The sequence below is a fragment of the Pelmatolapia mariae genome, linkage group LG20 (genome assembly GCF_036321145.2).
Source record: "Pelmatolapia mariae isolate MD_Pm_ZW linkage group LG20, Pm_UMD_F_2, whole genome shotgun sequence".
Lineage (NCBI taxonomy): Eukaryota > Metazoa > Chordata > Actinopteri > Cichliformes > Cichlidae > Pelmatolapia > Pelmatolapia mariae.
The window spans coordinates 39,582,783-39,608,050 of record NC_086244.1 but is presented as its reverse complement, the minus strand read 5'-3'; the positions used below and the strand labels follow the sequence as shown (position 1 = coordinate 39,608,050).

Genomic DNA, 25,268 nt, shown 5'->3' with positions numbered 1-25,268 from the left:
ATTGGAAATTTTAAATCGACCAATAAATAAGAATAAAAAAAGGAAAAAATAAAGATGGGAGAAACACCCTTCACCCATGTTATTAGTGACTGCATAATTTGTCCAGTAGAGGGCATTCTGCAAATTCTCCATTGGTAACACATATTTGGAACACAACAATCAATCCTTCTTGCCACAAGATTATTTTGTACCTTGGTAAGGAATCCTAAATAACACATAAACGCAATGCACTAAGACTTGATACATTATTTGTCTTAAAGAAAAATGATATATCCACTTGTAACAAACACTCTTAAAAATTCTACATCAGTCAGATTATATGGCAGAAAATAAAGCTTAATAAATCCCTTTTAAGAAGAAATGCATTCAAAGCTTCAAAGTCTCGAGTATGTGAAAGAAGAAACCAGTGTCGCTTTGACTGTCTGAGAAGCACAATTACAGCACTTTATTGTTCATAAATGCTAAAGTGGAAAATGAAAACAAATACACACAATTCAAAGAACACATATAAAACACAATATCTTTTTTGGAAAAAAAATGCTTTCACTTTTGTGGATGTCAGTTTGCTGATTACTGTCCAGTCTTGAAGGGGGAACAAAACATCGAGTGAAAATTGTGAAAATAGAAGGCAAGTACAGTACAGTCAGGGATAAGGAGCAAGAGGCTGCAAAAAGTGGCTGAAATGCTGCTTTCCACTATCATTCCACAAAAGAATTCATTAAAAAAAAAAATTAAAATAATATCTAAAATCCAAACAAAAGAAACTGTTCGTTTATTTATAGATATATTATTTTGCAAAGAAACTAGTTTTGGTTAAAAAATAAACATACCAGAAAATACCAGCCACCAAAGCGACACCTATTGTATGTTAAGCATACCAATGTAGAACATATGAGGCTACCTTACACACAGGTAATAGCAAATATTTAAGAGTACATGTACAGCATCATGTGTCCAAACATGTCTAAAAGACTGTACAAATTTACACTACCTATCTGAGGAGAACTACATGAAAAATGATGGATTAGTTGGTCAGCTTCAAAGCCTGACCTCAAAACATCTCAGTATTTTAAGCCAAGCTCAATGGCTACATCACCGTTAGGACTCCACCCCAATGTACTAAAGTATATAGAAGGCAAAAAACTTTGTTTGGTGTAACGTCAGTATCTTTACACCTTCCCTCCCCCGCTCTGGGGGAAAAAACAAAACAAAACAAAACAAAAAAAAACAACATTTAAACTTTGTTCACAAATCTTTACATGAGTCCTAGCTGCTGCCCTTAGAAGTCATTGGATGGCTTGTGTTTGAGTTCCCTCGTCGCTCCCTCCTTCACAGTTCCCTAGTGTTGCTGTGCAGTGTCCTTCAGTTCAGGCGAGGCGATCAAATCTTAAGTGCCTCTCTTGAGTGTGCGAGTCTTTTGATTTTTTATCAGTCACACCTGCTGCTTGCCCAGCTGGGCTGCGTCTCTCCTGCTTCTTGCTGATGATGGGACAAACTTGGGAATGATGATGGGTAGAGTGTCTCTTGCTTTAGCACTCTGTCTTCCTGAGCCCTCTGTGGGTCCAAAACCATTCTCGACGTGCGCCCCTTCATCTTCATCGTCGTCATCGTCGTCGTCATCGTCATCATCGTCATCGTCGTCTGACAGATCATCTAGATCTGAAACAATCTTGGCCCTTGTCCTTGGCTCCATTCTTTCCTTAGCTCCAGTAAGCTGCTGGTTACCATGGAGATGTACCTCTCCCTCTGCTTCCTTGTTATCCTCCTGCTGCTCTTCCTCATCACTGTCAGAGTCGATAGCTATAGGTTCGGAGAGGTCTAGAGGCATTTTCTGTGGTAAGGTGCTGTTGATTGTCTTGGGTTGGTCTTTGCTGGCACTGTTGGGATTGGGGGCAGATGGCTTTGCTTTAGTATCTTCCACATTCGTAGCTGGCTTTCTTTTTGGTAGTGGAGCTATGCCACCATTAGCAGCTATAAGCTCCCTGTGTCTCTGCAGAGCCTGCTCCGATAGTCCCATTTGCATCCTAGATGTCCGCCGTTTGCCACGTCTGCCCTCGCACACGCCATCCTGACCGAACGCCAGCTCGTGGCTAACTTTGCTGAGCTCATGCATACTAAACCCAAGCAACACGCTGGCGCCCTGGGTTTCACATTCCTGTACGCACTTCCTCCTTGTGTTGACAAAGTGGCTGGCGATGTCAGACTTCCACAGCCACAGGCTGGCTGCCAGCTTCTCCACCTCCCTTTGTGTAGGATATGGTGCTCGACTGAAATACTGCGTTAGAAATGCCTTCTTGGATTCGTATGACAGGTTTTCGTGTCCTTTGGGGTCAAGTGCCAGGACTACAGGTTCATCTGGGTTTTCTACAAATCCAGATGGACCATTGATATCCCTGGGGTGGGCCCTTTCCCCAGGCGGTCCTGGCCTCCTTCGTTTTGGTGCACTAGCCTCAGAGCTATCAAAGCTGGCCCGTTTGAGGGCACTGCTCTGAGCCGGACTGACCCGAGAAGAATGGGCTGCCCGGCTATCTTGCCCATTCTGGGACTTCCCTACACCTCGACAGTGCACCAAATGTAGTGTGATGGTGGAGGCAGTCATGTTACTTGTATAAACTCCCAAGCAGTGAATACACTTGTAAGTCAGTTTCTTTTCTACTGGGTGAACTGTTTGTATGACCTGATGCCTCTCTCTCAGATGGTGGGCCAGTGAGTCTGAGATTGGGCCCTTAAGGATAGAGAAGCAAAGAGGACATAAAGTCTTGCCCACATCCCTCTTGTATGGTACAGATGCCTGTGGGGCAATCTTTGCTGGTACACTGTCAGCAGCCCCTGAAGGTGTTTTGGGTGGGTGCTGAGGCATTAACCTCTTACCTGATATTAGCGAGGCAGACAAGGCTGATGATACAGAGGAGCTATTTTGAGCATGAAATGCCACTGACTCCTCAGGGGCATCTCTCATGTTGTATGTAGTAACAATCAACTGAACGTTTTTGGGATTACCCTGCTGCAAAGTGAGGTCAAAAGTCAGAGGAGAGTCTGTGCGTGGGCCAACTCTCTCATCTGGGTGTGACAGCCGCATGTGGGCCACCATCTTCTCAACGTCATTGAAGGTTGCACGGCAGTGTGGACAAGACAGACCGTGGATCAACATGTGGTTTAACAATGTGTCACTGGGGAGATAGCGGTTACAGTAGAGACACTTGCTGGTGAAATTGTGAATTTTCATGATGTAGTTGGCCACAGCAGGCACCTTCTCTGCTTTGTGCTCCTTCTCAAAATGAGAACTGTACACATTCTCCGGGAAGAGCTCATTGCAGATGGTGCAGATTTTCCACTTCTGGGTATAGGATGTGCCAAGGACAGATGAGCCACCTTTCTTAGCCGTAACAGAGGCTACAGTAGTAGCTGCTGCTTGAACACGTGAACCAAGAGGGTTTGATTTGAGTGAGGAAGAAGCACCGAGCATAACTGGGCTCCGTAGGCTGCCACCAGAAATAAGCTGCTTTGCTGCATGTGACTGCTGTGGCACAGAAACCTGGGCGTTACCGGGCAAAGTAACTCGAACTTGCTGGCTGCCAATAGAGAACGGCTGCGTGGTACCAGCCTTTAATCCTATAGCATCGTGTTTCAATCCTGACAGAAGACTCTGAGAGTTGAAACCAGTCTTTGATGCCATGACAAGTCGACCCAGCTGCTGTGAGCCAGGAGACCTGGTAGAAGCCATTACTGCACCTTTAGGGCCCATCCCAATGATGGTTTTGTCTCCTTGGGTTTTTGGGGGCATCATAATGATGGGTTTGGGACGGGGGACTATCACGCTGGTGTGTCCAATCATTGCAGTGACCTGGTAACCAATCCTCTCGTGGTCCTCAATGACATGTTGGACTAGTGCCTCATAGGTCCGTGGAACAAACAGACACTTCTTGCAGTGAATCTGGTTGCTGCTCACGTTGTTCGTGTTAGTACCGTCTGTGCCACCGTTGTGAGCATTAGCCTTGTCTCCTGGTTTCACGATGTAGGGCTGGGCCACCTGCTGAAAGTGTTCCCGATAGATGTGCTTTCGCACTACATTGTACAAAGGGTCCCTGTAGGTGCACTTTTTGCAGTAGTACACCGCCTGTTCCACACTGTCCCCACTTCTCTTCAGCAGCCCGTCCTTCATCATGATCCCACCAGCTCCCGCCATACCACCGGGGCCCTGCCGCACAGTGTTATTTGGCATGTGGAAAAGTTTAATGTGTGTTTCCAGAGTCTTTTTGTTGCCATTGTAAGTGCAGTAGGGGCAGTTGAGCAGAATGTTGTTTTCAAAGTCCTCACTGTGTACATTGCGGAAATGGCTTTTGTACGCAGAGAAGTACTTGGATGAGAAGAGGCAGCCAGAACAGCAGAAAGGTTTTGAGCGGTAGTCCTGGAGAGAGAGATGGTAGGAGAGAAAAAACAACAAAAAAAGGTTGTTTTTGTGATTTAAACAAATCATTATAATTATATATTATACACGTGTTTAAAATGGAGAAATATAAATAAATAAAAAAATCACAGTAATATATTACAATATATGCAAAAGAAGTTGCGATTACATGTCACACACCTGGGTTTTGGTATGCGATGGTTCCCACATACAGACATCCTCCCAGCTAGTGTGCTTTATATACACCTCAGGAGGAGTGAAGTCTTTATAGTCCTAGCAAACAAAGAATTTAACATAAATAAGTGAAAAGATTCAATCACTCAGCAGAACAATACTTGAAACTGTCACAAGACAAAGAATGAAACAGATACGTATATATGGAGAAGTTATTTTTGCCTTCTTGCATGTCAATCAGACACCAACTAGATGAAGGATTTGAGTTTTCCATTTTTCAAGTAACTCATACCTGTGACTGCACCCTTTTACAGTTATCTGAAAAACACTTACTTTAAGGTCTCTCATCATCATCTACCAATCAGATATTTGGACCCAATATTGGTCCAGTACAGACTGAAAAAAAGCTTGCTCAGCATTGCATCAGTAGCTAGAGGGGGAACTAACAAACAAAGTAAACAAAAAAATCAAGGGTCAACAGTTTGCAGGTTTTTTATGCTTCCTACACCTAAACTTACAAGCTGTATGCAGCAGTTAGTGACGTAACTGCAAACTGTGTCTAAAGAACTCAGTCGGTAATGCTTTTGATATCGATTGCACACACTTTTATTTATCGTTTTCATTGTGACTTTTTCAGTCCTTTACATATTTGTAGAAGAATTTTGGCCCACCCTTCTTTACACTGTTGCTTCAATTCACTGAAGTTAGTGGGTATTCATTTATGCACAGCTCTCTTAAAAGTCATACTGCTGCATTTCAAACTGGGTTAAGCTCGAGACTTTGACTGGGCCATTGCAGAACCTTGATTCTATTATTTTTAAGTCATTCTGCTGTAGATTTCCTGCTCTGCTAGGAATCATGACACAGTTTTTGCCAAGCTTTAACTGTTGGACAGAAGGCCTCAGATTTGACTCTAGAATACGTTGGTGTACATTGAGGAGTTGAAGGCTGACTAAGGGACTGAAAGATGCCCACGTCCTATTGTTGCAAAAAAGCCAAAATCATCAACCCTCCACCACCGTGCTAGACAGCTGTTGTGAGGCATTTGCTTTAGAGAGAAGAGACTTTCTCACGGCAAGTCTTAAAAAAAAGAAATATCAAAACAAAAAGAAAACTTCCTCAATCTTTTCCTAGTTGTAGTCTTATGAACTTTAACATACTGACTGAGGCATGTGGAGTTTGAGGTGTTTTTCTGACCACTGCACTGTTTTTTTTAATGAAGAGGATCATCTTTCTCCTAAATGAAATGACATGTCAAAAAAAATGAGTAAACTAATCTTACCATCATAATATTTCAAATACTATTTTAAGAATCCAGTTAATACTTTAAGAAATTATCTACATAGATGCTGCATGCGTAACTGTAAAAAACACCAAAGCCTGCACACTCACCTGTAGGTGATCTCTACAGAACTCCAGGCCAATGTCTCCGAGGACCTTTTTGACATTTTTCCTTGCTTTCCGCAGACTGCCCAGGTTATTGACGGGGAGCTGGAACATTCTGCCTGCCTGAACAGAAAACACAAACACATCCATGCTATCAACAGGTGCAGGGCAGATTTTGGACAGGTGTCTGGTAACTGAAGCCAAAGGTCAGGGAATAAACAGTTAGCTGAAATGCACAGTTTACATGATGTAACCTGCCTTTCATAAATCCTAAAAAAGATTGTGGGTTCAAAACTTCTTTTCAGACACGAAGAACACAGCTTTCAACTGTTAAAGTAATGTCTTTTTTTGTATTTTGACTTTATTATCACTTTACTGAGACATGGAAACAAGTTGTGACTGCAAAGTTTTGTGCAGATGTTCATATGATTTATTGTGACTGTATGGACTCATCTGCAAGACGCTACAATTCAATGACCCAACTAAACCTGTGTCCTTAAAAAGATTCACTTTTCCTGTGGAATTTCTGCATGTTCGTCACTCAGTTAAGACTAACCCCTGTCTTAATTACAAAGGCAGTTTCCACAGAGGACACTCATCTTGACAGGGCAGAAAACACATGAGGTGTTAGCAACACTCTGAGCAATAGCTCTGCTTTATTAAAGTGCCCCAGTAGGCCAGGGCAAACAATACAAGAACCACACAACTGGAGCAGGTAAATGGAATTCGGCTGTAATGATTTTTTTTTCATAACTCACACACTTGGGCTTTCTCTACGTTGACACATGCCACCAAGTTCTGTCAGAAATAGCTAGCAGCAAAGCTTTTATTCTCTCACAGAGGTTAATAGGGTGATGCAAACATGTTTCCAGAAAACCTTTTCAGACCCCAGAATAACAAAATGTAAACGTTACCCTGCAGAGCTTATGACATCGAGTTGTGGGATTTTTCATAACAGGGTTTCTGCTTTATCTCATTCATTTGCACAAGAATGCACATGGATGCCAGGATACAACTTCCACCAGGCGAGCCAGAACTCAACGAGTTAGAAGTGTCATTGCTAATGCAAAGACAGAAGCACACAGATCCTCCCAGCCGTTATTATCAATATCACTTATCAATAAAGTGAGTCAGCCAAAGGACACAAGTGTTGTTAATGTATTTACCAAACAGTCTGATGCATCTATTCAAATCAAAGCTCCAAACTACTGAGGTCAAAGGTCACTGATGTACAACGGCATGAAGGCAGCTCAGCGACAATAAACAGCACATTCCCAAACAATTCCTGTGAACACCTCAGCTTATTTCCCCTTCTAGAAAACGCAAGTTGAGTGGGGCTGTGGATTCTACCATCTGTTGGTCCAGTGAGGAGACCTTTCTGTCAATCCACCCAGCAGCCCCACAGTTCTACTTGCCTCACAGTGGGAACTGAGCAAAAGGGAGTGCAAGCCTCACACACCCCTGCCCACTTCCCCTCTATGTGTCTCTATCCTGCTTCCGCCCATTACTTGTAGATGGCGCTAGAGAGGAATTCCATTATGTAAGCCTCCCTATATTCTGCCTGCCCCCTTTTTTCTCCTCCCTGCCTCGCAATACCATCACAGAATGGCGCCTCCTATTGAGTCAGCAGCAGCCTCTACAATATGTCTGCAGTGGGAGAAGGGGAGTGGGGGGGTGGGGGTAGGAAGGGAGGAAGGGGAGGGACAGAAGGAGCGAGAGAAATCAGGGAAGGGGGAGGGCGAGTGTGAGAGGATGAGGTGGTGGTGGGTGAGGGAGCAGGGAGAAGGAGGAGGGAGAGTGAGAGGCAGGGTGGGGGAGTGAGTGAGGGTAGAAGGAGTGTAAGGAGAGAGATGATAGGAAAGCAGAGAGGACAGAGTGAGCGACGGAAGTGGAGAGGGGGAAGGGATGGGGAGGCAGGGAGGTTGGACAGACAGGCTCAGAGGGGAGGGTGAGGAAAGGCGGGGAAGAGGCTGAAGGGGGAGAGAGAAAATGGAAGAGGGTGAGAGAGTGGGCGATGGATAGAAGTGAAGGGGGGTAAGAAAAGGAGCAAGAGGAAAAAAGAAACAGGAGAGGCTGAGTAGGAGGGAAGGGAGGGAGAGAAGGAAGAGGAAAGGAAGGAAAGGCAATAGGAGGCAGCTCTCTGCTCTTCTCAGATCAGGGAGAAGAAAAAGGCCCCCCTACCCAATCATGGTGGTGTAAAAAAAGAAGAAAACAGGAGGCCTTCAAGCCTTCAAACCTTCAACCACAGAATTCCTCACTCAGTCCTTCACCAGGACACAAAAACCTGTCTCCCAGCTGCTGTTTACACTTCTACATTCAATGTAGGGATGAGGGCAGAAGCTTCTGGTGACATCCATGTCCACTCTGACACCAGAAAAAGTTTGAGATGCTTTCAAGCTTTCAATGCACAGTTGTATCATTGAACTTGATGCTTGCCTGCAGCACTTGCTATTACAGATGTATATGAGGCTGATATTTCCTGATCATAACCTGACTCTTGTCCCAGTCAAGTGACAGCCATCCTCTCAGCGTTACTAGTGCATCACAACCCTCTTCTCACCTGGCTGACCTCTGATCACGCTCTAATCATCTCTGAGGCTTCAAATGCAAACCCGCATGATCTCAGGTACGGTTGTAGACATGTAAAATGCACAACCTATACCGGGTTGAAGACAACTCTGTGTCCAGTAATACAGCTACACTTTCGACACAAGGAGCCTTCTTCGCATCAAAGACCAGCAAGCCCGGCGGCATGAGCGACGGAGACAAATAAATCGTGCGCTGGGTCCACGCTGGTGTCAGTGATAAACATCTGGCAAAATCCAAATCGATAGATTTGGCAGGGAGATGCTGTCACTGACAAAGAATGGGGACACACCGCGCTAAGTTAGCATGCTAGGCTAGCCAAACTCGCACTAACAACACTGGCTGAAATAATAATAATAATAATAATAGTTCCGCCTTTTGTGTCCTTATTTAACCACAAACAACACCTGTCTGCATTTAGTTTTTGTTGGCTGCTATAAACAAACCTACTGGACAAGTAATTCAACTTGAGCTTGCGCCCCTTACAGGGAGTAACAGAACATCGACAGCCAAGTTACCTTAGCTGTAGTTCATCGCCACCCACCGCATCAGCGCAGGTAGCTACGGCTAACAGCAAACTCTCTCTCCCTCAGGGTAACGCCGAACACTAAGACAGACAAGTTTACCTGCGTTCACATCCAGCGCTCCCGTCTCAGTGAAATGTGTCACCTCAGGATGGCTGAGGCGATGTAGAGACACTTTCACTTGCTCGGATATCTCCGCCAATATCCTTTAAGGTGACAGCTTGCTTCGCCAGAAGAACGAGTCGACCGAACGCGAGTCTATCCTCCAAACCCGACTGTCCCTCGCCGACAAGAGCTATCCTCTTCCCTCCGGTCGGCCAACGGGAGCGAAAAGCCTTGCAGCTTCATTAGACAATTAAAAGCTCCATTCCCTGGAGTGGTGAGGGTGGGCACATGTCTTGTTTTTGAGGAACAACTACCGGCGCAGCTCCTCGTTCAAATAAATCGCATTTAACTCTACCTACGAGTGCCTGTTAGCCGATAACGCTTTGCCCATTCTCTTCTTTGACAGACAATACACATCCAGCCTAGAAACTGCCCTATCCAAAATGGCGCAAATAAAAGGGGCGGAAGTGACATCGACTTGATTAGCATAAATTGTGAGAACCTCGCGAGGCCGGCTCATTAGAAACTCTTGATTGGTCTGTCAATCAATTTAACCAATTAAGCAAATGTCTGTTCAAAGGAAAACCCGTGTCGTCTATCAGACCCTGCGGCAGGCATTTGGTTTCGGTGTCTGACTCTGTGGGGTAAACAACCCAACACAGTATTTGCGGGAACTCACCGATAGCGGGCGTCCTACCGGAGTAGGTTTCCACCGGAGTAGTGCGCACGCGCGTTCTGGCTACATCTGGCGTCCCCAACCCCCCACCCCATCCCCTCCCTTGTGGAGGGACGGATGAACACAGTGCCTCAGCACTCAGCTGGAGTGCCATGAACGATTGAGGCAACGTTAGGTGGCGCTGTACTGTAGCTGCCCGAGCCTACCGAAGTGGCCGGGACTACTTTCCTGTACAGTGCTAAGAGAAGGGCTGCTCCAAAGAATAGTTCTGTTATCAGCACTCAGTCCAGAGTGTTACTGCATTCACATGGATAAAGTGAGACAAAAGTTCTCCATCAGGTCGGGTGGATTTTTGCCCATCCTACCTTTTCACCCCATCATCGCTGTCACTCACACTCATGCCACTCTATTGTATTCAGGTTTGCTGTGGAGGGCTATGCAGCTGCTTGCCAGCCTTGCATGTGATATTTAATGTCAAGTGTTGATGTTCAGTCTCCTGACTGGCTGAGGCTGTGGAATGGGTTGTTCATTATGAGCTAGTTTTCAAGGGGCAGACGCAATAATAATACGGTGTTTTTCCAGTTAAAGCACATTTATTCCATGTAGCATATCAGAGCTGTAGAGGCTTAACCATTAAAGCCTCGGGAGCAGTATGTAAAAGCGTAGTGGGGAGAACTATGAGATATAATTGAATGCTCCAAAATCCTGTTTCAAGGCCAGCAATGAACCTTACCATATTACGTTATTACTTACCATATGTCTGGGTAAGCCTCTGGTGAGACACAACATCTGGCTTCTGTTTTCAGTTTAAATAAGTCGTTTTAGAGCTGGGGTTCAAACATCAGTGAGGTCCAGAATTACTTCTCGTAATATATCGGATTCAAGATAAAGCCCTATGTGCGATCATCAGTATTGAACCACTCACAGAGCTGTGATCAGTGTACACAGTTGTTGATTTTATGCACGTGAAACCCAACCCAAGTTTTTAACTAATAAAAAAAAGCCTACACTTTCGAAGAGACTTGGTAGAGGATTTTTTATAGTCCCTCTTTAACAGGATCAATTGTATATGGAAATATGGATGATGAGTGTTATGTTTGTAAAACAAAGAAACCAAGACAAAATAATAAAACAGAATTATTCCTTTACTTGAAATTTAAATAACACAAGGGAAAAGGTTACTCAGTGGCCAAACACCATCACTCCTCATCAGCCTAACCCTCTGAAGAGAACACGGTCAGAGTTACTGTAGGGTGGTCCAAAAGTTTGGATGTAGTTACTCCACCTCCCATTAACTCCGTTGTTCAGGAATTGGTCGCAATTCAGCGGGGGCCCTGCAGGGGGCACTGGCGACACTCTTCATAATGAAACAACTTATGTCCTTGACTTTTTCTTATACTGAAGCTCATTTTGTCCTTTAAATGGTAGCATCCTGTTAATACACGCAGACTTGTCAGTAGACTCGCGTGATAACAGTGGATTCCAAAAGGTTAATGGTGTTGTGATCAAATGCATTTTACAGTAATCTGAAAACCAGTATAGAATCTACAAATGGAACTTTTTTTCCCCCTAATATGCAATGAAGAAATGGGAAGGAAAATATTTATTTGTTGCGAATGACAGAGTTAAACTTCCATAAGGGCCGTATAGAGTCACTACTACAACAATCATCAGGAAAAAGCCAATTTACTGAAAGATCTTGGAGGTCAATGTTCTGTGTCCAAAATATCAATAAACAATCATGTTTATTTCAGGCTTTAAACTCCTTAAACAATATCAGTAAGAGAAGCTGCCTGCATCCCAAAAGGAAAAACAAATCTCAAGGCCAGTGATAAAAAAAACAGTTTAATTCTATACAATCAATCATAGGTGGAGCACTTCAGTGTGCACTTTAAGTCATGTGACAGCTTGTTAATGCAGAGTTCCGTCAGTTGTCTGGGTCGGGAATGATGAGACGCTTTGCCAGAAACTGATTAAAGAGGATGATGGGAATGTAAAGCACTATGTTTCTTTTGTATTCCTGAAGGTCTACTGACAGGGACTTCTTTTATGTTTACACCTAACAGGGAGAGACGTCTCCCTTGGTATTTGCTGTCATGTTGCTGTCTGACCACAGGCAAGTGGAGTTTTTTCCCCCTCCTCATTACAATTCTGATAGAACCATATTAAACACAGTGAGAGGAAGACTACAGGCCTGTGGGTTTTATAAACTGATCATGTTGTGGCAAAAAGCATTAGCAGCCCCTTTGCGTACGATACGATCTCATTCCCTCCTAGTTTGGACTCCCCATAAACTCGGTCCACAAAGGAAATGGGTACCTGTTGGAAGAACAACAGATTTCTTTTACAAGAAAAAATAAATAAATAAATAAAAATAATAATAATAATAAGAGGATTCACTAGTTAAGAGAAGAGTTAACATTAGTTTAGTTTACTCTGAACACTTCCTTTAGCTTAAAAGTAGACTTTATTCATATCTAGAAAACTGTCTGTAGGTGGGTTTGACCTAGACCTGTTTTACATGTTTAATATAACAAAATAATAACTTCACAAATGTGAAACTGTGTCAAATTGTCACTGCACATGGTAAATATAGATGGCTAAAACTGAACTAAAAGCTAAAAGCATTTAAAAAAAAAAAATTCTTAACTGAAATACAAATGAAGCTTTCAGAAAAGAAATTACATGAACACTGAGATAATATTTAACTTTACCTAAACTACAGGAAGTGACTCCATAGTGTGGACATCATGGGTTTGATACCAGGAGGCACAAAGTCAGCCTCAAGGAGTGTACAAGTTACTGCACTCCTGAGGGGTGTAATATGAGGGAAAATCAAGTGCTTAGCGAGCTATCTGGAGCTTAAAGCCTGAGGTTTCTGTGTGGTGAAAGTGGATCTCTTTTTACCTGGCTAAATCACCATGGTAACTTATGCTGAACACACAACCTGCTTGGGAGCGGGTTGTGTTCAGGGTTTCGGTTTAAAACTGCCAGAAATTTTCACAGATTCTATTATTCACGTCATGTTTTAAGTGCAATATAGATCCTCTGCTTGGGTGGCTTCACAGTGTAGCGGTTAACACATTTGTTCAACAGGAAAAAGGTTGAACAAAAGACTCAAATCCCTCTCTCGTTGTGTTAGGAAAGAAAACTGCCGAATCACATATTGCGGAGCTACAAGCTGCAGTGACTCTTTGTGACATTGGAGGAGCTGAGAGTAGTTATTATGGATATAGAACATTTCCTATGTGCATGTCATGGGAATGAATTAATGCATGTATTAATTTGGAGTTAAATGTTTTTATATTTGATTCTGATCTACTGCTAACTATTTTACACTCCTGGAATTGCAGCTACTAGAAAACAGAAGTAAACAGCAGCACCGAAGGCGCGCTCATCATTAAAATAATTCCCTTAAATTAAAATGTTTATTTTACTGCTCTGTGCACTAAATCCCAAGATTAATAACTTCTACAGCATTAATTATCTGCAACAGTGCTGCATTTCACTCTTTTATGTTCTTTATAGATTTTAAATTACCAATTTATCATCATCATTGTCTAATAATGTTATTCAAAGGGATCTTTGTAAGCAGAAGAGTCACATGACGTGTCAAACACCTCGTTTTATGTGAGCATGCTGAAAGCAGTTTTAGATTTTTTTTTCACACTAGTTAACACAATGAAAACTGGCTGTGTTGAACTTGTTTCATAGTATACCCCTCTGCTGTAGAACTCATGCACTTCTATCCACTGCGGAAATCCCTTGGGAAATAATAAATAGCCAAAAGTACGTAACAACAAAAGCACATACTAAAAAAAATAAATAAATAATAATAATAAAATAAAGAGAGACTTTCTATCACAATTAAAGCATATTATAAGTAAAACAAATCAGTGAGGACACAGTGCTTTCAGCATGTTCAGCATGAGTACCACAGTCATCAAGCCAGAGAAAAAGAGAGACTGTCATCTGACTAACCTGTAAATGTCACTGTATACCTTCTAGCAAGAGTAGTGGCTTTTAAGCTACACCTGCTCTAATAGGATATTTAATGTAGATTTTTTTAAAATTGCTCCTCTATCCTATATTTAAAAAAAAAAAAGTCTCAAACATTCTATGAAGTCTATTTCTGTGTGTATATGACCCATATAGGTTTTGAAGCTATGTGGTCTGGACACAGACAAAGCTGTGAAATTGCCCTAAAAACTGGTTTTAAAATTTATTACAGCACTTCTAAAAGTGAGTAATGAAGCAGAATGCAGTTTGAAAGCTCCTAATAGCAAGCCAAAAACTGTAAATCATTAAAAAATGAGATACTTATTACTCCTTTTTTTAAACAAGTCAGCAGCTTCCTGCTCACACAAATCAGACTGATTAAATATGAGAATCAAATCGTTTTCTTGGCCTGCTTTTTCATTTTTCAATTAGCATAAAATCAAGAGGAAAAAAAAGCACTCAAAAGAGATGAATGACAAAAATAACACATTTTCTTTTATCCCCAATTTTTAATCCTCAACTTAAAAAAAAGAAAAAAAATCAAGAGAACGAATGACACACAAATGATTTCTCTCACACTGAACTACCTGAAAATTAAACACATTAATAAAAAAAATTTAAAAAGAGAGAGAGAGAGAGAGAGAGAACCTCACCTCTCCGATTGTGTAGTTGAGTTGTCTGGCTCGGACGATCATTTCCATCTGAAAGACGTAGCCTTTGGACACACACTGCTCAACAAGACTCTCCAGCACCTTTTTCTTGTATAGTCTGAAGTCAGTCAGTGGAGGAAAAAAAAAAAAACAATAACAAAAAAAATAAACACAGCAGTAGTGAAAGAAAATACAGCTCTAATGTAACAGTCAGTAGCACTTAATTCACAACATCACAACAGTAACACCACTTACCTGAAGCTGCCTGTGAGATCTGAAGCACCAGGTCTCAACAACACCTGAGCCAAAAAGTTGGCCCCCCGACTGTGAACAAGAGGAGGAAGGGGAGGAGAAAAAAATTTAAAGAAAAAAAATGAAGAAATATAAAAATTCAGCCTCTTGCCTATTAGGTGAGTGGAAACTGATTACAAAGTGTTAACCCGTAGTGACCTGATGAGTTTCCTGCGAAGGTCCCAGCCGTAAACCCCTCCGTTCCCTCGGTATCGAGTACCAGAAACCAGGTCGTAATTGCCTTCCTTCTGCTTCCTGACATAACAAAAACAAAAAGGTATTTGAAATAAAGGAAAGACACTAAAAACTGTCATCCGAGGCAGAGGTACTGAACAAATATTAATGTCTTGGAGCTGATTTAGTATTTGTTAGGTGAAATTTTTGGCTGATACTGAGCTATGACAGACAAACAGTGCTGTGCAAAGTTTTTCTTTTTTTCTCTACATCCATCAGATCATCAAACAAATTTTTTTTATTTAGTCAGGTTATGTCTAACATTAACACTTGTTTGCTATTCTGTAACTGTGCTGTATGTATCAACATGTTGCCTGACACCAACACTTTGCTCTTTTCATACACAACATGCAGAAAGTGAGGCTTGGTTTCCTATGACCCACTACAGAAGCAAGTCTTTTTGCATCCAAAAGAACTGCCCCCTGCTGGCCATTAGAATGTAGATGAGCATTGGCTTCACATAAAGGCAGAGTGCACATTACTCTAAAGCAGAATACAGAAGTGCCAAAATACTGCACTTCCTCTAATAATCACTGAGGCTTCAGGATCAAGTCAGTTACCACAGACTCCCATGTTACTTCAGCTTTGTGATGAAATTCAAAATGCTGTAGCTGCTGCAGCACACAGCTCACTGCTACATCACACCTACATGGATGTCAGTTATTCAGCTGAACCTCTCCATCATGCTTGTGTTGTTGGTGCCTATTGGAGTTGTGCCAAAACATAATTTGTACAATTCTGAGAAGTTTAAAGTGAATATTTGGGTGTAACCACCTTAAATGTAGCCTAAAAATCATTGGCATTCTAAAAAAAACAAACAAACAAACAAACAAACAAACAAAAAAAAAAACATGCAGCCATGCACACAGATTCACCACTGATTTTCAGTCCACCATATCCCAGCCTTTTCCCCCCGTTTGCCAACTGTAGATTCTTTCTTTATTCCCTGTAAATCACCACTGGCATTGGTCCCTAAAATCCAGCCAGGTAAGTCTGGCTCTACAGAAATAAAAATATAGGAAATAGGAATTCAGAGACACTTACTGAATAAACTCTGGGATAAACTTGGGCTGAAATGGAAAAGAAAAACATTATTGCTGACAAGAAATAGCAGACAGAGAACATGTTGTACATAACATTTTAGGCACATTAGAAATGGCAGAATGTATACCAGTAACCTGGTATCTTGCTGGTTGTAGGTAAGAACAATTGACGTTTTAGGCTTTAGGGCAGGTCTCAAACTTAAATGAGCTGTGGGCCACTGCTGGTACGGTCATTTCATTGGAGGGCCACTTTAGTCTTCAAGTAGTACAATAACAAACAAACCTGAAAACACCCACAAATATTTCTGAAAATGTAGTGTTTTGTTTGTTTGTTTGTTTTTTAAATTTCAAATATTGTGTAACAAGATAAAACTGCAAATGTGAATACACATTTTTTTAGCCCTTCATTGACCTACCAAATAAGCAAATCGGTACTTTTTTTCTGGCCAGACACGTGGCAGCACCTCTGCATTAATTTTTGTTCATATTTAACAAAGTAAAAATGCAGACATAAGTTCACACATTAGTTCTTCAGTGCTAGTGAAAATTGTTTTCTTTACAAATAACTCTCTCACTGAACTAACACAGCCAATCAATCCCTGAACATGTTTATACTCGCTCTTGTTGTCTGCATATTAAATAGTATTTTGCTTTTTAAAAAACTTATTATATTAACACTCAACAACAAACACTAACTTCAAGGGCCAAACTGCATTATATTTCTTCACGTCAATATACGGGGCTGCAAGTAGGGGTGACGTGGGACGCAAGTGGCTCCCGGGCCGCGAGTTTGAGACCCCTGCTTTAGGGAATAGTAACGAATTGTCAGTCGATCTAAAAGAAGTAACTGTTGATATACGATTAACCTCTTATTCAGAAAGATAACCTTAAGAGTTGATATTGAGACTGTAAGTTACACATGTAGAACTTTACCACTTACTGTTGTCAAGCCATTAAAAGACGAACACAGACAGTATGACTGAAACATGCTCCACTCACATGATGGGAAAGATCTGCATCCATTATGATGATGAAGTTCCCAGAAGCATGCTTCATGCCGTGGATGTAGGCAGTGCCTTTGAAAGGAAGCAGCAAGACAAACATTCTTATGAGCAGATAACAAAATTTACTAATGCTTACACACTCATTTTGACACAGTTTAATACTTACCTAGGCCTAATTTTTTCGCTCTTGGTCGTAGCAGCTGAAACACACAAAAAATAGTTTAAGTAAATCCTTTGGCATGGACAGTAAATACTATGGCAAATAGTTCCCAAGCAAAACAACGTTATGACACATAAAATGCGCTCTTATTTCATACATGTATTTAACTTTCGTGATGTACTGTTGGTACTTCTTAAAGTAACATATCTATCTTTACGGCTTTAAAACTTACGATCTTGTCCTCCCCATAGACTTTCTGAAGCTGCTCTGCCACCTCCAGTGTCCCATCTGGGCTTCCGTCGTCAATAACAATTATCTCGTAGTTAAAATCACTGTAAAAAACAAAACAAAAACAAAAGGCAAATGAAATATAAGAATACGGCAGCAATAAGTAAGCTTAACATTACCCTTACAGCTCTTATATTCTTGAAATCCTACACTGACCCATTGAAGCCGAGCAGCTGACACTTGTTTAGTGACAGCTCATCATTGACTTCCACCGTTAGCTAGCACAAGCGGAGAGCCTTTGCTAGCTCCCAGTAACTCACCTTTCCCCGAAATACTTGACAAGCAGCCACACTATTAAAGGCAGGTTTTCTCTTTCGTTGTAGGTGGGTAATAGTACTGAGTATTTGTCCCCGCTGTCTCGGTTTGGCCGGGAAGTTTTCCTGCTTGCCATGGCGACGTTGAGCTTCTGCTCCTTCTTCCTTATATTATTTATAGGTGGTTAGCAAACAGCAAAATGGTGCATTACCGCCACCAACTGGTGTGGAGTGTGGACCTAAATGTCAAAAACCGCGACGTTAATCTACTGCAGGTTTTTTTTTAAAGATCTTTATTTAAAGATTAGTACAATACAAAGTAGAATTAAACAGTATTACATTAAAGGTTTTGTACTTCCAGAAATTGTATACCAGAAACAAACAAACAAACAAGCATTAGCCAGAACATACAATACACATACGCTAGAGGGGGGGAGTTTATCTAATTAAGCCAGAGAGTAAAGTGATTGAAGGATCTTCTTTTTTTTTCACATACAACAATAGCTTTTATAGCTTTAGGGTTAGTATATTTCTGCAGTATATTGCAGGTACACTGCAGTATAGCACGCGACATCCTGCTTCGTCTTCTTCTATGTATTTATGGCAGATGGCAAACAACTTCAGGTGCCTTACCGCCACCATCTGGACTGGAGTGTGGATCGGACCCGCATTTGCAGCTTTAATGGTGTACATTTGTCAGCTAAGGTTTTCTACAACATTTTTTTAACGTGTCTTTGGATTTTTTTTAAAAAATTTTTTTGTTTGTTTTACCCATTCATCCTGAAGAGCATTTGATATGTAAGACACCGATGTTGGACGTTTGCAATCTCCATTCTGGTTCATCACAATGGTGCTTGATGGAGTTAAGATCAGGGCTCAAAGCAAGTCACTCTGCTTCTATAGCAAACACATTCAATCATGTCTTTATGGACCATGTTTGTACATTAGGCCACAGTCATGTTGGAAGAGAAAAAGACCCTCCCAGAACTGTTCTCACAATATTTTAAGCACAGACTGGTCCAAAATGTCCTGGTAACCTGAAGCGTTAAGATTTCCTTACACTGGAACCACAAGATCCAGGCCAAACTCAGACGATAAATAAATGAATACTATTAAAAACCTTGAACTTTTAACTCCTAAAACCGATGCAAGTTAAACCTCTGTTTAATACTAACCTAAAATTCTGGAAAATAGACCAAATTACATCAAAAATATCATTTCAACGACACAAGTGACAAAGACTTGTATACAAACTGTGCCAATCAACAGGCATAGTTGTTGTTCGAGGTTTGTGAGGGAATTCGGATTCAATTCCTGTCTTGGGTTGTCAGCTGTAGGAATTCATACCGCTCTAATTAGCTTCATTGTGTGGCAAGATAAAAACAGGAAAGTTATTGTTATATAACTTTCATTCTGAAGAGCATATGGCTATGGATATTATTAGTGACTAATAGTAGCCAAGGATTGTGGGCAACGCTGTGTTCTGTGCTCCGTTAACTTGTTAATTGACAGCTTCCAGTCAGTGGGTCCTTTGTTCTCTGATGCTTACATCTTCAAGCGCCATAACCAAGGTTCTATATTAAAATGGTGGCTTTTCATTGGTGTTAACTTTAGACATCACATTTGTAAGTGTCATGGTCCCAGGACTTCTGACCTGATGTTTTGAGTTTTGACATTCTGTATTAAGTTCATTTGTATTCTTAAGATCCCTAGGTTTTCTGTTCAGTATTGTTTATTAGATCCCCCCCCCCGTGTTGTCGTCTGTGTCTCCCTCTGTGTGACCGTGTATATAGTGATTTGAGTTACTGTGCTTTGCTTCCACTCCTTTTGTCCCGTGTTTTCCTCTTTCCATCGTGTTCTCTCTCTCTGCCTCTCTCGGATGTCTCTGTGTACTTTCTGTGTTATGTTTAAGGTCCGCGTCTTGGCATCAGCATTTTCAGTTTCGTGTCCTCTGCGCTCTGTCATATGTAATTGTCCTCAGCCGTGTTCCCCGTGTGCTTCCACTTCCCTCGTTACCTGTGTATTTATGTCCCCCTCTGTTCCGTGTCGCGTCGTTCCTCATGCTGTGTGATCCTTTGTGCGCCTCTCTGTGGAACTTTAGGTTATATTTTCCCAGTCTAGTTTAGTTCATCATTTTCCTGAGTTTTCAAGAAACTGCCTTTTTGAGTTGATTCCCGTGTTGCGAGTCCTGCATTTTGGGTCCAACTCCTGCCTGCACACAGCCGAATCCTGACAATAAGGCTCTTAAAAAACGTCATTTAATGAACTTTTTTCTTAGCTGAAATCAACAAGCTATCTTAATTCAATGCAGATTATCACAAATTTCATACAGTATATCAATATTCTGTGTGTTTCTTTTATGAGCTGTATCTTAACCATGTAGCCATCGAAATTGGGTTTTAATGACATCGTAGATACGAGTAACAACAAAAATGATCATATTTGGCAAATGTTTTATTATGAAAGATACCAAAAATTGAAATACAAAACATTTATATGTCAAACAAGACACAAAGCTGTGTGCCGCTGTAATGGACATGGAACTGAAGTTGAAAAGCTTAACATAAGTAAACGCTGGGAAACAAACAAACAAACAAACAACTTCACTTTATACTTTCCATATTTATTGATTGATCTGGAGCGAGTCCTTTGTCTCCCAGGAAACTCTTCACCACTGAAAACAGAATGGGAAAAAATGAAGTTCCCCTCAAAGACAGAACATAACAAAACATGTCTTTTAATTTTTCCCACAGTCAAAGCGCATGCCTGCTTGCTTGCTTGGAAAATGGATGTGAGGTAGAGAAAATGCCCAAAGTGTATAGAATAAATGTGATTACATTTGATCTGTACTCTAATACTCTGTACCCATATGTATATCACATCTCTATCTTCCCATACATATCCCATATTTGTCAAATATCACAAGTTTGTTTCCCAACATGGCATTAAAGAGAATGTGGTAAGCAGACACACATACCATTGGACAATGGACATTGGTTTAAAGTTGTCATTGTTTCTCTTTTAGCATATTTTTCTGTAGAAACTGCTTGATGTTTTCTTCTAAAATGCATAACTGATAAAAAGTATGTCGCTGACAAACAGACAAGACAAAAGGAAGCTTGTTGGCAGTTTTCTGTGCATTCTATGTGTTTTATTTTTACGCTCTAACCTTTCTGACTCTTTCTTCTTTTACACTCCTGATTGGGAAAGTCTCTAGAGAGCTGTGGTAGGAGCACTCTGTGAAAAAACATCTGTCCCATTTTATGGGACACAAATGGCTTGGGGAATTTGGACAGTAAAGGGTTTAAATTGTATCAAAATTATTCTGATCCTATGATGTGATGGCTGGAAATATGCACAGAAATGCTGAGCCAAAGATACCAAGCACAATAGATAGATTGCCTTTGGACTCCTCATCCAAAGGCAGCCTGTCACAACATGCTCCATTAGGAGATGGACCCCAGAAAAGGAGGATGCTCTGAGAGACTGCTATGACACCACAGACTGGGATGTGCTTCTGATCCCACATGGTGAGGGCATAGAGGAGGCGACACACTGTCATACTTATTATGTCAACTTTTGTGTGGACGCGGTCGCCCCTGCTAAGGTGGTACGGTGTTATCCTAATAACAAACCGTGGGTAACACAGGAAGTCAAAGCTGTCCTCAACATGAAGAAGGAGGCCTTCTGGAGCAAAGTGAAAGAGGAGATGAAAGCAGCACAGCCCACTCACACCTGGACAAGGGAAAAGGCACGGTCAGGATCCTGTTTCTTGACTTTGAGTGCCTTTAACACAATCAGGCCCTGTCTGCTCCAGGAAAAGCTGAACAGGATGCAGGTGGACCCCTGCCAGGTTGCTTGGATCGCCAACTATCTCAACAACAGACCACAGTACATTAGGCTGAAGGACATCAGGTCTGACATTGTGGTCAGCAGCACAGGAGCACCACAGGGAACTGTGCTGTTCCCTCTGGGGACAGCACAGTTCCTGATCTGGGATGATCAGGTAGAGGAGTACAGGAGGCTTGTGAGGAATTTTGTTACATGGAGTCCCACAAACCACCTGCAACTCAACACCTCAAAGACCAAGGAACTGGTTGTGGACTTTAGGAGGTCCAGACCAGGTCCACTGCCAGTTCAGATAGAGGGAGAGGAGATGGAGGTGGTCAACAAGTACAAGTACCTCGGGCTGTGGGTGGACAACAAACTGGACGGGTCATGCAACACGCAGCACCTGCATAAAAAAGGCCAAAGCAGACTGTACTTCCTCAGGAGACTGAGGTCTTTCAACATCTGCAGGAAACTCCTGAGGATGTTTTACCAGTTGGCGGTTGCCGGAGTACTATTCTATGCTATGGTGTGCTGGGGGAGCAGCACAGCAAAGATGGACTCATCCAGGCTGGAAAAACTAATCAACAAGGCTGGCTCTGTGGTTGGCATAAAGCTGGATACTCTGGTGACAGTGGCAGAGAAGAGGACATTAAAGATGGCTTATGTGAAAATCGGAGAAGGGTTGATGATTGAATTTCTGGTTTTACACTAAAATAGTCTTCTAACAGGTAAACATAAGAAAATATTTTTTTTACACCAAAAACATAAATCATAACTTTAAAAATGCAGGATCTGAATCTTACCTTCACAACAGTACTGATAACATCAGCCCATCCTCTGAAGGGAGTCCTTGACAAAGGCTGTAAGTCTGGAGCCAGGGGTTAATATTTCACATCTGATTTCTCCTTTTTTGCTCTTCTTCCCAGAAAGCAGCACTGGTTTGTAGCCAAGGCCACTAGTTTTTCAAGCTGCAATAAAACATAATATTTATTTGGTCAATATTGTAATATTGAATAATCCAAGTTAAAGCCACTCAGGGTGATCTTTACCTAGTGGTGAGTTAAGCTTTTTGTACTTGCTGTGTTCGTTTTCTTCTCTTAAAGGAAGTACAGGAGAACGACTAACTTTTAAAAGATTTCATTCGCTGTAGCAGTTGAAATGACAAGTTACAGCACGCTGGACCTTGATGTGAATCAGCGGTCTGCTTCACAAAAAGGATGGCCCTGTAAGCGGGCAATACAGTTTTATACCACAACAAAAACAAGTATTATTATGACTATCTTCTTCTGGGAAGCAACCTGGCGGTCCTGCCATTTCCCTTGCGAATCTTATAAGAAAAATACACAAAATAATACAGAAACAATTCAACAATCAGACAAACAAATACAACTTAACCAGGATCCAATGTTTTGCTGCTTTGAAATATCATAATTCAAACCTTAAAGTCAAATCCAATCATATTAATAAATGCCATTTAACAGCTAATATAGGACTATACCACAAAAGCAAATAATGAAAAAACTACACTTCCAGAACATCTAGAAATATCTCCACACCTGCAATATATAGAAATACACAACTGTGAGCTGTGTGTGTTGTGCGTCTGCTAGGCTACCTCTCCTGACAAAACAACACAGTGCATGCCATTAACAAAATACAGGTGCTGGTCATATAATTAGAATATCATCAAAAAGTTCCTTTTTTTCACTAATTCCATTCAAAAAGTGAAAGTTGTAAAATGAATACATTCATTCCACACAGACTGATATATTTCAAGTGTTTATTTTTTTAAATTTTGATGATTATAACTGACAACTAATGAAAACGCCAAATCCAGTATCTCAGAAAATTAGAATATTACGTAAGACCAATACAAAGAAAGGATTTTTAGAACTCTTGGCCAACTGAAAAGTATGAACACGAAAAGTATGAGCATGTACAGCACTCAATACTTAGTTGGGGCTCCTGTTGCCTGAATTACTATAGCAATAAGGAATGGCATGGAATCAGTCAGTGGCACTGCTCAGGTGTGATGAGAGCCCAGGTTGCTCTGATAGTGGCCTTCAGCTCTTCTGCATTGTTGCTGAGTCTGCTGAATATTTAAATATTCAGCAGACTATTCCACAATAAAACCGAACTACAGCTTCAATATCCTGCTTATACATGAATGCAATAGCAATAATAATCAAATAACATGACAAAGTAAAAAGGGACATTTCTAAATAGATATATTTCAGCACTTTCACTATTTAACAGTAAGACCAGTAACAGAGAGTTTATTTTCTGCAATGTTGTGCAAAGTATTTGAAGGGAACAAGAATTTCCCGAGACTACAACTGCAGGCAATTTGACAACAACATTTTGCTTGTCACTTACAGGTTGGCTGTGCTCTGCAAAATAGAGGCCACTGGAAACAATGATCTCCTCAAGATGGTTCCAATGAAGAATTATGACACTATCATGTTATTTTTTTTCCACCCTCCTAGCAGTTCTTAAATCAACAGAATTTCATTACATTATGACTTTTTTTTTTCCAGTGACACAACACAAAACTGCAGTTTGGCATTGTTGGGAGCTTTTAAGGACCAGCCTTGAATCTTACAGATTTGATAAGTGAAGACTGGATATGTAGTGAACAGAGCTGGGATAATCTGGACAAATTATGCAGGCTGCATCTGCAAATCAGAACTAGCTTTAGATTTGATGCTGGCAGATAGGCATGCACGTCTCAGGGTGATTACACACTAACACATTGTGATTAATTACACACATTTTTATACATTTTATTAACAAGATTAAAAAAACATAGAAAAAGCAACCAAAAAGATACACCAAAAGAAATATTATCCAACACTGTATTTCTCTTTCTTTTATACACAAATTCTTGTCACCAAAGCTGTGGAAATCATTAAATGTAAACACGAATAAGCAATTAGAATTCATACAGTTTAAAATAAACATGGATATCCAGATACAGTTAATATAATTAACAATATAACAATTATCATACACGTGGAAAGAAATGTTCTCACAGCATCATTTATACCATGGAAGAAAAAGAAGCTTTTCCACCATGGATTATGCAATTTCATTCTTCTTGAGGCAGTTAAGGTTAGAATGGCAAATGAAATACACAGAAAATAACATATGCAGCTAAACTATTTGGCATTGATACAGTGCATGAATACAGAAACATGGCAACAAAGATTTCAGTGCGAATACATTGTTTAAGGCAAGACTTTACTGATCCCACTGGGAAAAGATCTCTTATGAAGCTATCCATCAACTGGTAGGTTTTGTACGAAAAAGCTCCCTAATTGTTCTTAAGTGAATAATTTCTTAGCTGATTTGAAACATGAGTGAAGATTTTAATAAGAGAAGAGAGAGACAATCTTCCCTTATTATTTTCCTTTTCAATGCAGCAAACCACTTCAAACCTCTTCAAAGTTCTTCTGAGCTCCAGTGTCAGTCTTTTGCTCACTTCCAAATGAACCAGTCATTTCCTACAGATGTCAGTCACCTTACCACTGCCTCCTGCATGTTTTCTCCATTCAAGGCTGGTAGTCATCATAAGAGTCTTCTGTGTGAAGAAAGAAACTTGAAAAGGATGCCGAATAAGTGAAAATGATGTCAAAGTTACCCAATTCTGTCAAAT

At 41.0% G+C, this 25,268-nt stretch overlaps 3 protein-coding genes across 3 annotated transcripts in view; all 3 read right to left on the bottom strand.

The window, feature by feature from the left end:
- Positions 1-423: 423 nt before the first annotated feature.
- adnpb (activity-dependent neuroprotector homeobox b) lies at positions 424-9,635 on the bottom strand. The gene is made up of 4 exons (XM_063464527.1): positions 9,181-9,635; positions 5,975-6,091; positions 4,589-4,681; positions 424-4,408 (listed from the first exon to the last, which is right to left on the bottom strand). The coding sequence occupies exons 2-4, from the start codon at positions 6,080-6,082 to the stop codon at positions 1,433-1,435; spliced, it is 3,177 nt and encodes a 1,058-aa protein (XP_063320597.1). The 5' UTR covers positions 6,083-6,091; positions 9,181-9,635; the 3' UTR covers positions 424-1,432.
- A 2,048-nt stretch (positions 9,636-11,683) lies between these two features.
- dpm1 (dolichyl-phosphate mannosyltransferase subunit 1, catalytic) lies at positions 11,684-17,953 on the bottom strand. Its single transcript, XM_063464043.1, has 9 exons — positions 17,789-17,953; positions 17,473-17,572; positions 17,247-17,280; positions 17,076-17,152; positions 16,078-16,103; positions 14,959-15,054; positions 14,764-14,832; positions 14,512-14,626; positions 11,684-12,178 (listed from the first exon to the last, which is right to left on the bottom strand). Exons 1-9 carry the CDS (start codon positions 17,917-17,919, stop codon positions 12,074-12,076), a joined length of 753 nt encoding a protein of 250 aa, XP_063320113.1. The 5' UTR covers positions 17,920-17,953; the 3' UTR covers positions 11,684-12,073.
- Positions 17,954-25,098: 7,145 nt separating this feature from the next.
- The window catches only part of LOC134619011 (collagen alpha-1(XX) chain), a 36,640-nt gene continuing 36,470 nt past the window's right edge, over positions 25,099-25,268 (bottom strand). The window contains exon 41 of the mRNA XM_063464687.1: positions 25,099-25,193. Within this exon, the coding sequence (XP_063320757.1) occupies positions 25,165-25,193 (29 nt within the window). The 3' untranslated portion in view covers positions 25,099-25,164. The remainder of the gene's footprint in view (positions 25,194-25,268) is intronic.